We start from the raw sequence: 16258 nt of genomic DNA, 5'->3' as shown, positions 1-16258 counted from the left end.
ATTTAATTGTTCATAAAAACAGCTGGTCGTAGAAGTGCTATTGAATAATAAGTACATGTGGTACAAAAACATGTTTATGTGTTTTTACGGATTAGTATGCCCGTGCTGAAACTAAGGGTGTTTAGCCAGGAATTGTGCTCAGGATGAAGCCCCCAGAGGGTGCTGTGGACACTCTCAACCCATCAGCCAATCCACGATAATAATAATAATAATAATAATAATAATTTATTATTTGTACCCCGCCCATCTGGCTGGGTTTCCCCAGCCACTCTGGGCGGCTTCCATAAAAACCAGAAATACACTAAGATATCACAGATTAAAAACTTCCCTGAACAGGGCTGCCTTAAGATGTCTTCTGAATGTCAGGTAGTTATTTATCGCTTTGACATCTGATGGGAGGGCGTTCCACAAGGCGGGTGCCACTACCGAGAAGGCCCTCTGCCTGGTTCCCTGTAGCTTTGCTTCTCGTAATGAGGGAACCGCCAGAAGGCCCTCGGCGCTGGACCTCAGCGTCCGGGCAGAACGATGGGGGTGGAGACGCTCCTTCAGGTAAGTCTGGGCTGCCCTGCCACTCTCTCCGTAAGTCCAAAGTGGTTTTGCTTTTGTCTTTGTTAGCTCATCCAACCTTGCCTGAGACAAACACTGCCTATTCCAAAGGGAAGAGTCCCCTCTGTGCCTGTGGGATGCCCAGGACAGCTGTGTTGGGCTGCCCCTCCCTCCCTCCCTCCTGTGCCTCTGCTCTCCTTTGTAGTGAGCAATTCCCTTCGTCCCTCCAGGGCTCCCCAGTTGGGGCCGCTGTTCCCCCGCCCCCTGAACATGGCCGCTCTGATCTGCAAGTCTTTAAAGAGACACAAGAAGCTTCTTTTGCACAATCCTGTGATAAAGTTGTCAATTTGTGTTCGCTTTTTCACAATTCAGATCTCAGTCCCCCTGCTACTTCTTGTGGGGTGGGGTGGGGAGAAGAGGGAAATTAGACGCAAAGAACTAAAAGCAGACAGAGAAGCAAAGAACCCTGTGCTGTGGAAAAGGAAGTGAGGCAATTTCTTATCCTACTAGGATAAGTAGGATTTGCAGTGTTAACATATATGCATATTTACTCATGAGTTCAGAAGGAAACCCTGGTGATTAGTGCAATGCCTATGCATGCTCTACTCAGAAGTAAGAATCGCTGAGTTCAAGAATAAGTTGTAGTGAGTTCAAGTTGCCACTGTTTATAATGGGCACGATGTCAAAGTGGTGTAGTGGTTAAGAGCGATGGACTCGTAATCTGGTGAACCGGGTTCGCATCCCTGCTCCTCCACATGCAGCTGCTGGGTGACCTTGGGCCAGTCACACTTCTTTGAAGTCTCTCAGCCCCTCTCACCTCACAGAGTGTTTGTTGTGGGGGAGGAAGGGAAAGGAGAACGTTAGCCGCTTTGAGACTCCTTCGGGTAGTGATAAAGCGGAATATCAAATCCAAACTCTTCTTCTTCTTCTCAGAAGCCAAATATTGGAAGAGAGCAAAGATGTGTGTACAAACATGCATACCCCATGTATGTATGCATGTGCCGAACTGAGTCTTTGACCTGGGTGAAAGAAAGCCTAGTTTCACCACTGAAGCATGCTGCAAACTAGCCCTGTGTTCTGCTTGTTGTTCTAACCAAACAATGGCAACACTGGGTTTCTGCTTCTTAAACATTGGCAAAGAGGGTTAGGGATGAGCGTTAATCTCGAAGTTTTCCACCGTGCCCTTTGGTACAATGGATTTCAGAAGTGGTCATTACTGTTCAGAGCAAGCAGCTCTCTGTTTATTCTAGTGTGTTACCCTAAAAGGGGTTCCAGCTCCAACGTCAAATGGCTTTACACTACCATGAGATCCAACTGTGCAACAATGATGTTGCCAGAGAAAGTACTGTGCTTAAAAGCTTTAGAGAAGAATGACTTTTAGTCTGGAATGCAAAATTCATGAATGTTAGCAGAGCTTAGAAAGCAGAAGAGAATCATCTATATTGCATTATGCTTGTGGCAATGAAGCCTGTGGTGCTGATTGGCTGAACTGCTAATGGTGGCTCTTGTTCTTGACGGAATTGAACAACCTGCTGTCCAGATTCTGTGATGGAAGAGAAAATTGTTAGTTTGGCTGGGACTGGAACCTGACCCGACACTGGATGGCTGAGGACTGAAATGAAGCCCTAGGAGGCAGGGAGACTAAGGAAAAGGGACCTTAGAGGCAATGACACTCAAGGAATGGTGTTTAAGAAATAATAGCAATAAAAGGAACATAAAGGAAATGTAGGAAGTAAATGAAGTTTAAGGAAAAGAGGAGATAAAAAACTGAGGCATGAAGCTGCTAGTAAGAGGGGAAGTGAATAAATTTTATAACATTGGGGCTGTCTGCTGTGGCAGAGAGAGAAGAATGATAAGGAGGCTAGTCAAGAAACAAAGTGGTTAAAGGAAGCAGGACCAATTAGGCAGTAGTCTGAAAAACAGGGACCTAGGAAACAAGGGATGATGAAGAGAACTGGAAAGTTGGACTGGAGCTGTGTACTACTGGCAGGGAGGAAGTGAGCAGATGGAGAGGGGAGCCGAGGAGGTCATAGGATTGCCAGAGTAGTCTGAAATTCTGCCAGTTGTGGCTTTCATTGTAGAACTGTGGCATTCCCAAGAGTAACGTGGCGAAAGAAGCAGTGTGGTGATGGAGAGGCTGTATTTCACATTGATTTGAAGTAATCTACTCATTTTTTAATTGCAGGCCCCAAATTTCAAATTGAAAGTATGCATGTATGTATATTGTGTGAATGACTGCATTTGATATTCTCTCATATAAACATGAATATGGTGCAGAAAGCAGAAGCAAGCCACTTTGAAATCAATTTCATGTTCTGGCTGATGTAGTTGTCAGGACATCTTCATATATACTACTAAAAAGCACCTCTGACTCTCAAATTTGTTAATACGTACCAAGTGCATCTGCCATTAATGGGCTAATCACTAGTTACATGTAAAATGTCCTTTCATATGAATTACAGACAGTGAATTTCACAAAATAAAAGGAGATCTGGAGGAGAGATGGAAGTAGGTGGGGGTAGCAATGGAAGCTAAAAAGATGGGATAAATAAGAGAAACAGGTGGTTCCCAGAAGAGACCTGAAGGCACATGAACTGCTGAAACAAATTGGGAGTAGCAATGACTCCTGATTCATGTGGCTGTATGGCATATGGGACATGAGCTTTAAGGATGATAGGCAGGATGGAATGTGGTGTGTTCCAGTTCACTGTTCCGGCCCGAATATTCTATATTATTTCACTGTATTCTATAATATTCCACAAACGCAGCTTTCCATTCTCCCTCCCCAACATCATTCCATGCCCACTGAGTATGCTCAGCCCTTATTATACGCTCTGAGGGAGGTTCCCTTTTAAGGTCCCCCCCATCCCGCTGTCTAAAGTTCCCCCAAGCCTGCCAATTCCTTCCCTCTTTTGCAAGGATGGTATCATTTTGGCTACAACAACAAATGGTTCTGAACTTTTTATTTCAGGAAAATCTCACAAAGTGGTTTACACAGAAATATCAAAACTATAATAAAGCAGTAAAGACAAGAAAGTAAAGGGAAAAAACCAGATTCTCTCCTCCCATAGCAAGATGGTTCCTGAGAAGAACTCTGGCGTTGCCTGGGGGAGGAAAAGGCCACTTCAGCTGAACACTGGGAACTAGATGGGCAGAGATCCAGGCTGCTCAGTCTTCTGGTTGTTCTTGCTAAAAATGTCAAGACACACGCTAGTGCAAGAAGCGACGTCTCTTTTCTCTGCTTCTTCACAAATGCATATTGAATGGACCCAAGTAGTAAAACTGATCAGTTGTAGTTAGAGCTTCATTCCATATTATGAAGATTGTATATACCAAGCATTCCCATGAAGGAACTTCAGAAGCCAAGGGAACAAGTGAAGCCCTGTAACAAAATGTTGCAGTGTATCCCATGCATTTGTGTGTGTTATCTGAGGCTATGGCTGATGTGGATGGAAAAAGTTGTTGTTGTTGTTGCTGCTGTTGCTGTTTTTTTAAAAAAGCTAGCTCAAAGACAGGAATCCCTGCTCTCAGCAGAGCTCTACCTACCACAGGGGTATAACTACACAGCAGAATTGTTTAATATAATTCTCTTTTAATGTGGGGATAAAAGCAAAAGATAACCTGGCAGAAGTGTAAGCTACTTGTTTTAGCCCAACTTGCATGTCCAAAGTGTTTGGACAACACTGCAGGACTACCTTAACTTCTCTCCACTACAACCCCTTCCAACCTGCAATTTGAGAACAATGAACTGCATTTCCTTAGGAATTTGCATTACCAGGGTTATTTTTTAAATGATTCACACTAATAACTGTGTTAGAGCAGAGTTAAACACCTCTCTAGTTTTCTTGGTCTACGTTACCATTTAGGATTTCCCCACTCATTTTTCTGAGTATTGCCTGGGGGGGAGGGGTATCAGTGAAAAATAGCATCACAATGTGAACCAGGAATTGACCTCACAACCACTCAATATTCTGTGTTGGTTGGTTATCATGGGACTGCAGATTATTTTTGTACTTATGCATACCTCAGGGTTAAACCCCTCCCCTTCCGTTTTGGCTACCTAAGAATGACCATGGGAAGACGGATTAGCATGATTATTAAATACTTAATCTAATAGTGACAGTGAGGCAGCAATCCTATGAACACATTCAGAAAAGCAAACTCTGTGTGTGATCTTATTTTCAAATGCAGATGAACAGAAATAATTTATCAGATTTCTGTAGTAGGCTGTTACCCCTCCAAACCTTGAATGGGCTATAAAGCTCAATAAATAAAACAGGAGCAAGCAATTTTGGCTACATTCCTTTGCCCACTTACCACTGAAGTCAATGGGACAGACTTCTGAATAGGCATGTATGGGGTACTGTATTACTTGTGAAAATGGTCTTATTAATTCCAGCAGGCTCTGAAGTTGGTAACTATCGGGCTTGGGAATGGACGTGCTTTTCTGGACACCAGCACCATAAATATTGTTCAGGAAAAACAGGAGCAACTGCGTGGCATTTCAAAATTCAGCGGTGCCGTTAGGGCATGTTAAGACTTTGGACTTAAAAGCACATTACTTCACTTACTTCAAAACGTGGAAACCCATTCCTGCTGTGCTTGCCCCTCCCGTCTGCTGAATGGGCATGTGTTCTGTTCTGACGGCTCCTGTTTACATTTGGGGCGCGTCTCCTGAATAGATGCGGTGTGTGACGAAAACGGACGGCCTCCTTCCCTTCCTATCCCAGCGCTTTCGGGAAACAGAAGCAGCACATTTTGTCTTTGGCAAGCAGCAGAGAAATTCCCACTGTCGATCCTGCCGCTCTCTGTTGTGCAAGCCACCCCCGCGCCGTCGTTTCTACACTCGTCCCCTGGGCCTCGCTGAACTCTCTGGGGTTATTGCGTCACACTGTTTCAGACGTCCACGTGTTCCCTCTTTGCTAAAAGACAGAGAAAAGCCATTCTTTTACCATCAATGATGACTTGAATCCAGTTTTGCTGTACACACGCGATGCCCCTCTCCGCCCCCGTCTCATTTGGAAGCTACTCTGGTAACAACGATGCCAACAACTTCCTGAGAATGCATTTGCTCTTTAACGTGCTATTTCTATACTTTTTTCTAAATTAACGTGAGATGACTCACGCATTAGGAAGTGGGGAGGAGAGCCTGTTTTTTTTTTCTCGGGCTAGCCCATGTTACTGTTCTGTTGTGCAATCTTTTACTGCGCTGATGCCAACTCCCCTTCATAAAGGGGGGGAATTGCACAAAAACTCCCGCGATCTGTCGGAATTTCCGCCGCGATTCCATTCACACGTGCAACAATTTCGCAACCCTCTTCGTAATGGGGGGGGGGGGGAGTTGTGCATTCATTCCAAAGGGCATTTCCTGCCATGCTGTTGGGTTTCGGCATATCCGGGCCAAACACAAGCCAGTCCCGCGCAATGCAACCCTACACGTGTCTACTCGGAAGTAAGCGCCCTGAGGTTCAGTGGGACTTGGGAGTATAGCGCTGCTCCCTGAATTTTCGTGGGCAGCGCAGCAGCTGCTACTGCGGGACACGGGACACGTGCTCTCGCAGATGCGTGTACGACGCGTGTCTGCACGAAGAAGGCACCTACAGACGCGCGCTGAAACTCTGACGGGAAGAAATGACCGTGGCGCCGGCTTGCCAAAAGCCCCCTGGGCCACTTTTAAGGTGTCACCCTCGTCGCGAACTTTAGACCTCCAACTCCTCTCTTCTTACCCAACGTTAAATGCATTCATTCATCCCACCAAAAAAAAAAAAAAAAGATCACCACATCCCCACGAACAAATGGTAAGGCAGGTTCTGGGTTCGAATCCAACCCTGCCTGCGTTTTCGCTCGGGCTTAGGGTTCCTCTTCTCTACCGCCAAGCCTTCCTCTGAGGGGGACCAAAGTAGGGCGTCTCTAGATCTCTGCTTAAAGCGCTCCACAGCCCAGTCAACACGCACGTGTGAGCGCAGCTCGCGGGGGCAGACTGAGGAGCGAAGCGTGGTGCGCGCGTTAAGCGCAGGGCTGCGAAATAAAGACTGTCGTCGTTATTTCGCTGAGGCGAAATTTCTTGTCAGGCGCGCGGAAGGGAACAAACTCCCTGCGCTTCTCTTCCTTTCTTCAGCGCGGATGTTTTTAGGGCGCCCTTTCGCCTGCCTTGCTCGTGCCAGGCGCCGGAAAAACACAAGGTGGAACTTTACGGGGAAGCGGCGGCGGCGGCGGCTTCTCCTCCTCCTCCTCCTCCTCCTTATTCGCATAAGGAAAACAAGCCTCGCGCCGCCCTCGGGGACCGTTAGGAGGAACTCCCGCGGTTCCAACGGTCACCGTCGCGAGGTGAGGGGGGGGGCTGGGGGTGTCACGCGCGACAACCCCCCCCCGAGAGTGACGTCACACACACAAAAAAACCACACTCCCTCACACACACACACACTCCCCGGCGCGCGCGCGCTCTTCCCGCTCGCTCGCTTCCCGTCAGTCGGCAGTCGGCGTTCCTCGCCTCCCGCCCGCTCCCTCAGAGCCGCTTCGCTCGGCCCCTCCGGTCCCCTCCCTCCTTCTCTCTCTTCGGCTTCTCCGCCCTGCCTCGCCTCGCCCTGCCCGGGAAATTCCGTTAAGCGCCACCTCCTTCCCCGCCTTTCTTCGTCTTCTTCTTTTTTGTTGTTGTTGCCCCATGTTCGGTCCGGACAAACTCTTGGGGCAGCTGTCCAAGCTGGACAGATACGGGAACATGGCGTCCGTGGGGGATTTTAACCCGCTCAGCGCTAGCGTCCCGGCTACCCGAGTGGAGGTGTCGGTGTCCTGCAGGTGAGGGGAGATAAACAAAGATTTTTTTTGTGGGGGGGGGGCAGGAAGGCGGTGTGTCTCTCTGTGGATATTCGTCGTGGATATTCGCGGTGGACGGGTGAGGGAAAACGCTGCTGTTTGAAGCGTGGGCGGACGAACGTGTGAACGGGAAACCATGGTTTGGTCTCGTGTTGTTGGACCCCCCCCCCTTGGCGGGAAGTGCGAGTGTGTGGGAGCGAAAGGCGTGTCGGTGGGGGGAGGCGAGATCCCTCCCTGCCGGGGTGCCCCCCTGGATGTAGAATTCCCCCATGGCACGTAGGGAAGGAGCGCGGACACGTATCTCTCCTCCTACCCCCCCCCCCCGTACTCCCGTGTTTGGAAATCGCGCTGCCCCACGAGCAACCCGGTTGCTCCTGAGGGTCCCACTCCGCAGGGATGCTGGCTTGTCTCCTCCGTGCAATATGGGGGGGGAAGCGTGGGTGCCTGCGATGAACAGCGGCTCTGCGTTGTGCCCTTGAAGCGGACCACGCTTAAAATAAACATGGATCGCGACAGTAATTAAGGACAACATCCCTCTTGCAGAGGGTTGGACCAGATGACCCTCGGAGCACTTTGCAATTCTGTGATTCTTACTTGCTCTGGGAGTAGAAGGCTATCACATCTTGATCTACCTGTGGCACCTTCCCCTCCAGAAAAGGGTTATTATATTTTCTGAGTGCGACACACACATGCACTGTGATGAAAAGTTGTGTCCTGTCTTTCCTCTGTGCAGTTATGTGGCAAAGGAAAAAGAATACGCCAGCATAATATTTCCCTTCGCTGGATGTGGTAAGGCTAAGCTGTAACTTCTTGTTCTACCTGAGGTGGCACTTGCCATGGTGCCATATATCCTCTCCTGTTAGACTTGCAGTGGGTGTGTAATTCCTTTGCGTTCTAGACCAGAAATTCCTTTTTCTGTTGGTGTTGTTCTCTGTGTAACTCGGGCAAGAAACTGTTCTGCCTCTCTTCCCCCACAATTTTATTTCACCAGGCTTGCTCTTCCTTGGGTGTAAGACAAGATCACATTAGGAGGCAGCTCTGTACCTCTTCACCACAGTATTTCCTAGAGGTGCGTGAAATGCAGAATTTCCACTGGTGATCTCCTGGGATCGGATGGGGTGACAATTCCCATCTCTTTGTAGTGGATCAATGTGGAAAATCCCTTTTCCTTTCTGAATAAAGTGAATTGGATAAGCATCTGAAACATATCTGCCTCTGCAGACAACCCCCCTGCCCCCACCCCATGCACAGAAGGTAAAAAACTAGGTTTCTTTTTTCCCCAGTCTGAATGAGATTAAAAGAGAGGGACAGTATTTTTCCTTGTGCTGGAGTGAATTGAGGAAGATGATGGAATTAGTGTTTGCATTTCTTCATGCACTAGCCCCATGTGATTTATTTGCAGTGCCCTTTTGCATAATTTGTGAGCTTGCTAAAGAGCTTCCTGCTCTTGTTTTGGTAATGGGTCAGTTGAGAATTTGTAAATCAGGGTACAAGAAGACTGAATGCTATCTGTTACAGTAAGAAGTAAATTGCAGGGAAATGTTTACTGGATTATCTCAGTGCAAACATGAGAAGTGTATTGTATGCTCCTGTTACTTACTTCTGGAGACAGATTTCTTAATCACATTTATCCTGAAGTAATTGGTTTGAAATCTTGTTAAGGAGCAGGCCATTCAAACAGCTTTCTCCACACCCACCCATATCCTTTTTCCTGTAGCCAAAAATGAAATGTTAGCCCTTTAAAATACAGTTATTGTGGCATTTCAGGCAAGAGAATAGTTGAATCAAAATACTATTGAAATTGAAATTGGTAGTGCATATTATGAAGTCAGCATCCTTTGTCTTTTATGGTTGCCTCTTTTTTATTTTAATAGGAATCTTTACAGAGTCTCCTATCTTGGAGCTCAAGCAAAGATTCGTAACTTATTTCTCATATAACTCTTTTAATTGAAGAATATGTAAATTATTCATGTTCAGAAACATGGAAAATTCTTTTGGCTTTAATTTTTTTCTTGAATGATTATGCCTGGAGTACAATTCATTTATAGCTTCTATACATTTTCAAAGGCCTTCATCAAGAAAATTAGATGAAACGGAGTAGTCCTTTCTTATTCAGGAGTATTTTCTAGGTTTCGTAGCATTTATTTTTGAATGTTTAATGATAAAATAAACCAGGAGCTTTGTGTGTTGGTTTGCAATACAGAGGTATATTTGTCATGTCACCAAAAATAGTTAAAGAGCAGTATCAAATGTTGGCAAAACATGGTGTGATCTGGTTTTTACTAGTTCTTTGGAGGAGAGTTGTCATGGAAGTCCTGGTGAAAGGCAACAGTCTCTTGCCTCTTTCTTTTCATGGTTGCATTTCCGCGAAAACATAATTTGATGTTCTTTAAAAATCACTCCCCCACCAAGCCTGCTTCTATAGATGTAATTTGTTTAGATTTAGAATCATGGCACTGGGAGAAAATTGAAATTCATCTGTGTCTTATACAACATTAACCCAGAATGAATGCCACCTCCTATACACAGCTGCAATCACCAACTCAAGGTTAGGATTCTGTTTTCACCTGTAGCTGATTTTTTAGGTTGAAAGCTACATTTTTTACCCATTAGCATCCTGCTTGTAAGTACAAGGTATTTTCTGCTTTACATAGCCCCTACAGTGCAGGCCTCCCTGCAAATGTGTCTTGAAGACTCTTCCGTGCCAGACTGCCTTTCCTTGGCAATGTCTATGCCACTGAATCAGACTCCCTGCTTCCATCAACATTCTTTTTACTTCACAGTATACGTTAATGTATCTCATCTCATGCCAACTGTGAAACACTTAAAATACATGAATTTGACAGTATTAAGAGAACTTAATATAGATCAGTTATCTTGAGTATGTGTCTCTAGTATACGGTAACTCCTGTACTCTGGCAGCTTCCACCATGTTTGATACCTCTAACAGACTGGTCCATGCATAAGGAGAAAACAGGAGGTACTACAGTATTATAATAAATAAGCATAGGTTCTTCCAGGATTAGGAAGATTTGTAGGGAATTCAGATATTAAAAACCAAGCAAACAGCCCATCCTTCAGAAGATAGGAGTTACCGGTCCTTTACCATTACTGTACCTTTTACCTGTACCAAATCCCAGAGTGATTGTTTTGATCTAAGTTCATAAATTATCTGCCTGTATTTAGTTTTATTATATCTGCTGCCACTTTCTGTGGATACTTTATTGTGACTTTAAGTTTTGTTGGCCTTAATACAGTACTGCTGAAAAAGACATGACAGAGGAAATCAGTGAAGACCTCCCAATACTTTGTTTGGAATGAACTGCTATATTCTGATGTAGTCTAAAAGTGATTTAGCACTCTCAGTGGTGAACCTTGAATAAGCAGATATTTCAGATTTATTAACAAGTATACATGGAAAGTACGGACGCAGGTGGCGCTGTGGGTTAAACCACAGAGCCTAGGGCTTGCCGATCAGAAGGTTGGCAGTTCAAATCCCCATGACGGGGTGAGCTCCCGTTGCTCGGTCCCTGCTCCTGCCAACCTAGCAGTTTGAAAGCACGTCAAAGTGCAAGTAGATAAATAGGTACCGCTCCAGCGGGAAGGTAAACAGCGTTTCCGTGCGCTGCTCTGGTTTGCCAGAAGCGGCTTAGTCATGCTGGCCACATGACCCAGAAGCCGTATGCCGGCTCCCTCGGCCAATAAAGCGAGATGAGCGTTGCAACTCCAGAGTTGGTCACGACTGGACCTAATGGTCAGGGGTCCCTTTACCTTTATACGTGGAAAGTAACAGGAAACAAGTAACAGGGAAAAGTTAATCTATTTAAGTAGCCTGAACTGTCTAGTACTTTGATAATAAAAGTCCATAATAAGAACCTCCATGTAAATTTCTGATTAGCTACATTGGCCATTTATATCAGAGATGCAGCTTCTTTTACCATTGATACAAAAACCAATCTGTGAAGATTCTGATTTTTACTGGTCTCAGACAGTGGTGTGGGGGCCCCAGAAGGACAAAATTCTGAAGGGCACAACCAAGTGCTCCCACAACAGGCTCCCTCATCAAGGCCATGTGGCTGAGCTGCTGCCACAGTCCAGAGATGTGTGGAGGCAAGCTGCACCCAGGCTGGGCCTTTGGGGTTGGGTGCAGCAGTGGTGCCTCCCTGTGTCTGTCAAAGGGACGCCTGAGCACATGCCCCACCCTTGGCCGGCCAAGAGGCGAGGTTGGGCTGGCTCTCACGTGGTCACACGTGCTCCCGCAGCATGCAGGCATCTCACCTCAGCTTTGGCTTCACCTCCATCCAGTGGGTGACAAGCAGAGAGAAACGGAGAGAGATAGTCTCACTCAGCCCAGTTACTTGGAAGCCCCGCTCTCATTAGGTACCTGCCATGCCAAGGTGGGGTGCAGCCTAGCTCTGAGTCAGTGTCCCAGCCACTGAAGAAACAACAATAGAGTGCTCTTCTTGCCTTTTGCTTCTGGGCAAACAGGGAAGGGGGGGTGGGGAGCCAGCAGCAAAGGCAGTGCTTTGGGGCTATTGTTCCAGTTAAGCAACAGTTGCTTGGGGCTTCACTCTGAGGGAGGCTGGGTGAGGAGGGCGGCAGGGGTGGCCTCTGGTATTTCAGGGGGTAGGAGAATAAGCAGGCCTTCAACATGGCACGCAGCAGTGGTAGAGACCTCCACAAGGGCAGGTAATTGGTGCTGCACACTGCCTTGCTGTGCACCTCCTCAGCCACTGCTATTGTGATTTGGGCCAGCTCGCCCAGCATCTCCAATACTGACCCACCGACCCCTCTGCTGGATTGAGACTCTCTTACACTACCTTTTCCTCTCCCCACTTCTTCTCTCTTGCCCCCCCCCCGATACTTCACCCACTTAATGGTTTACAGGGTGCAATACTTGTCTTGCCCTGGGCACTGGCAACCCACCCTCCGCCATGAGTCTCAGATTCCCATAAAAATGTAAAACTTCATTCTTAGAGTTGGTCTACTTGTGGTTTAATGTCAGTTGACTTCTCAAGCTGCAATCTAAACCAGTGGTTGGCAGTGGTGGGATTTGATAGACTGGCATAGTCACTGCCATGCCCACAGCTCTGCAGCTTGCAGCAGCTTGGGGTGTGTGATGAAGAAGAATGCAGCTTTGCAATGGCAGCTCCCAGGCCTGCACAGTAAAGCAGTCGAGCTTGGACTTGTCGTCACGTGCCGATGGTAGGACTGGCAGTTAATTAAAATATTGCTTAAAATACAGCTTAAAATGCAGCCTCATTTCAGTAGCAGACCAGATATTCACCCGAGCCAGCTATCCATTCTGGTCTTACATGGGCCAGCAAAAAAGCCAAGGGAAAATTTATATACCAAATCCCATATAAGGGGCCAGAGTGAGCCCCAGAGTGGAACAGCTCCGTCTTGCAGGCCCTGCGGAAAGATGTCAAATCCCGCAGGGCCCTGGTCTCTTGTGACAGAGCATTCCACCAAGTCGGGGCCAGGGCTGAAAAGGCCCTGGCCCTACTTGAGGCTTGGGACCTCCAAAGTGTTGTTATTTTTGGACCTTAAGGTCCTCTGCGGGGCATACCAGGAGAGACGGTCCCGTAGGTACGAGGGTCCTAGGCCGCATAGGACTTTAAAGGTCAAAACCAGCACCTTGAACCTGACCCTGTACTCCACCGGGAGCCAGTGCAGCTGGTAAAGCACTGGATGAATGTGATCCTGCGGCAAGGACCCCTTAAGGAGCCTCGCTACGGCATTCTGCACCTGCTGGAGTTTCTGGGTCAGCTTCAAGGGCAGCCCCGAATAGAGCGAGTTACAATAATCAAGCCTGGAGGTGACCGTTGCATGGATCACTGGGGCCAGATCAGGGCAAGAAAGGTAAGGGACCAACTGCTTAATACGACAGAGATGGAAAAATGCCACCTTTTCTGTGGCTTCAACCTGCACCTCCATAGAAAGGGAGGCGTCAAAGGTTATATCCAAACTCTTGACAGAAGGCGCTGACACTAAGTGAGCCCCCGCAAGAAATGGGAGTTGGCCCCCCAACCCCATGTCGTCCCAACCCAGCCAGAGGACCTCTGTCTTTGAAGGATTTAATTTCAACCGGCTCCCACGCAGCCATCCAGCCACAGCTTCCAAGCATCTGGTCAGAGTCAGGGTAGCCGTCCATCAACAGATAAAGCTGGGTGTCATCAGCATATTGATGACAACCCAGCCCAAACCTCTGGACAATCTGGGCAAGGGGCGCATAAAGATATTGAAAAGCATCAGGGAAAGGATTGCGCCCTGCGGCACCCCACACACCAAGGAGTGCCGCGACGACAACTCCTTCCCTAGCGTCTGTTAAACCAGGTTCAGTCCCATTGCTCATTTGCTGCTGATAGCAACATTTCCTGGTTTAGCAGCTTGGGAATTAAGCATAAAAAATGGGCCTTTAATTTCTTTCAAGACAGGTGCCTGTTGTACTATATCAGCAAGAGGGAACCTGTTCAGTAGTAATAGCACATTTGCCATAATAGCAAGTGTGCACATGTTATGTGATTTATGATTCACATAAAAATTAATTGTCATTGGAGATGTACAAAGTTCCATTGCATCAAGCTCAATCTTGTTAGGATGCCTTGAAACCCTTAAATTGGTTGCACCGTAGACATAATTAGACATCATACCAAACCATGGCTTGAATTTTCTTTAGTTTAGAATCCAAAGAAACATTTGGGTTTCCAAACAGAAGAAACTGTAGTTTGATACTTTTTTCTGGATGATCAGCATTCAAATCTCTAGATGCAGCAGCCTCTGGGAAAAAAGCAGTGGCTCTCTGGTATGTCAGTTCAGTCAGCATGATAACCCATAGATAATGCAAAATAAAACCATGATTCTGGTTTGCTAGCCAGTCACAAAAATGGCTGCCAATTCAGACATTGCAGTAAACCAAAATTAGCCTTCTTTAACCATAGTTTGGTATGTTTTTTTATTTGAGCCAATGGAGCAAATTTCTCATGGTAAACAGACTGCCCCCATGTGTTTGAAGTTTATTTTTCGAAAGCATGAAAGCTAGAAATCCATAGTAAACATAAAATGAGGCTCTGAGGTTTATGCCATTCTTGGAAACATGTATTTAGAGCAACATACTTATCTTTGACTCCGGAAACATAATGATTGAGTGGCTACTTGAATTAATTGTCTATTTCAAGGTAAATGCATTCAAATGTCAAAAATGGACCAGTTGCAGTATTTTATGTGGGTAATATTCTTAAGGTTTTGTTCAAATGTGTAATGCATGGCACTTGAGGTTTTGGTAAACACATGTTGAGATACATATTCACATTCAGCTGGCTTTTAGCTAAGGAAATAAAAATATATCTAAATAACTTTTCAGTATGATAGGCTAAGTTACACAAAGCAGAGAAATTTAGTCTAGTGACACCTTAAACACTGACTTATTTTATTGTTGCATAAGTTTTTCTGAGCCTGACACCATTTTACAAGGTACAAGAAGAATATTCTCTCTCTCTCTTTCTCTCTGTGTGTGTGTATCTATACAGTATACAGTGGTACCTCGCAAGATGAAATTAATTCGTTCTGCGAGTTTTTTCGTCTTGCGATTTTTTCATCTTGCGAAGCACGGACTTTGGAAAAGCTTCAAAAATCACCAAAGTCTTCAAAAACCTCAAAAAAGGCTACCACACCGCATGCTATGAGTTGCTCCTCGAAGTCAAGTCGCAACTGCACCCCCTGAATGCACGGTTTTAAAAAAAGGAAACAAATTTGCAAGACATTTTCGTCTTGCGAAGCAAGCCCATAGGGAAATTTGTCTTGCGAAGCAACTCAAAAAACGAAAAACTCTTTCGTCTTGCGAGTTTTCGTCTTATGAGGCATTCATCTTGCGAGGTACCACTGTATCTATATATCTATATAAAATATTTGCACACACTGAATATTTGTATCCCATCCTGGAAAGAAGTATTAAATGCATGTTCCCTCTTTTCCCACCACACATTTTATCTTCATAGCAATTCCATGAAGTAGGTTAGACTGAGAGAGAGTGACAGGCTGGGATCACCCAATGACCTTAATGTCTGGTTGAGATTTAAACCTGGGTCTTATCTTCATATATACAGCACATACCCTTTTTATAGGCAGTTCTTTCAAGGTATGTGAATATTCTAGAAAAATATTTCATGTTTGACCTGATCTTCCACAATTTAGTGAAGGTAAGACTCCTAAATATTAGAAGAGCTTTGCTAGTTTAGACCAAAAGTGCATCTAACCACATTTACTTTATACTGTCAACATACTGGTCCATCTAGTCCAATATTGTCTACCCTAAGGGTTGCCATGTTTTTTAAATCAGAAGGCGCATTTTGAATTTTGAGAAAGTGCTGTAGGCGCCAGCCACAAAATGGCTACCATGGTCATATGGCATAACACAACGTCAGACGAAATACAGTCATTGCTCCTCTCCCTTACTGGACATCCTTATACTTGTTATGGGAGGTCACCTATGTCCTGCTGATCCTGATTGTGGAAATTTCACTGTTTTGATCCCTGCCCATTACTTTTGCTGTAATAACGGAACATTTCCCAGTACCAGGAAAAAATATACAGGGTGGCCACACTTTCTCTCATTCAAATACACATTCATTGCACTTGTACAAACCACAGACACACATACATCTCTCTCTCTTTCTCCCCCCCCTCTCTCTCCCTCTCCCTACACATATATGTGAACACACACTTCACATATATACAGTCACACATGCCTAACTGCATTTCCATCAAAACACAGAGTATATTTGAGCACCCCTACATGCTCACACATTCTAAAAAGCCCCTCCATGAATGAAGGAACTGCTTGCTGTTAAAATAATAATAATTGTAATGTAACTGGCTCATTTAGCCACATGTGGTTATT

At 45.8% G+C, this 16258-nt stretch overlaps 1 protein-coding gene and 1 long non-coding RNA gene across 4 annotated transcripts in view; one reads left to right on the top strand and one right to left on the bottom strand.

Moving 5' to 3' along the window:
- Positions 1-3492: 3492 nt before the first annotated feature.
- LOC309350867 lies at positions 3493-6090 on the bottom strand. The gene is made up of 2 exons (XR_014160533.1): positions 5118-6090; positions 3493-3928 (listed from the first exon to the last, which is right to left on the bottom strand). It is a non-coding gene; the product is annotated as an uncharacterized lncRNA (long non-coding RNA).
- A 908-nt stretch (positions 6091-6998) lies between these two features.
- Positions 6999-16258, top strand: part of CPNE8 (copine 8) — a 63799-nt gene continuing 54539 nt past the window's right edge. Inside the window, exon 1 of one of the 3 annotated variants that reach the window (XR_014160509.1) lies at positions 6999-7341. Coding sequence is in view for 2 of the 3 variants with exons in the window: in XM_081877971.1 (XP_081734097.1) it covers positions 7208-7341 (134 nt within the window). In the remaining variant the exon portion in view is untranslated. The remainder of the gene's footprint in view (positions 7342-16258) is intronic. The other 2 variants (XM_081877971.1, XM_081877972.1) reach the window with 2 other exon arrangements.

This window comes from Podarcis erhardii (assembly GCF_964252035.2).
Source record: "Podarcis erhardii genome assembly, chromosome: 10".
Classification (NCBI taxonomy): Eukaryota; Metazoa; Chordata; class Lepidosauria; order Squamata; family Lacertidae; genus Podarcis; species Podarcis erhardii.
This window is presented reverse-complemented; position numbering and strand designations above follow the sequence as displayed.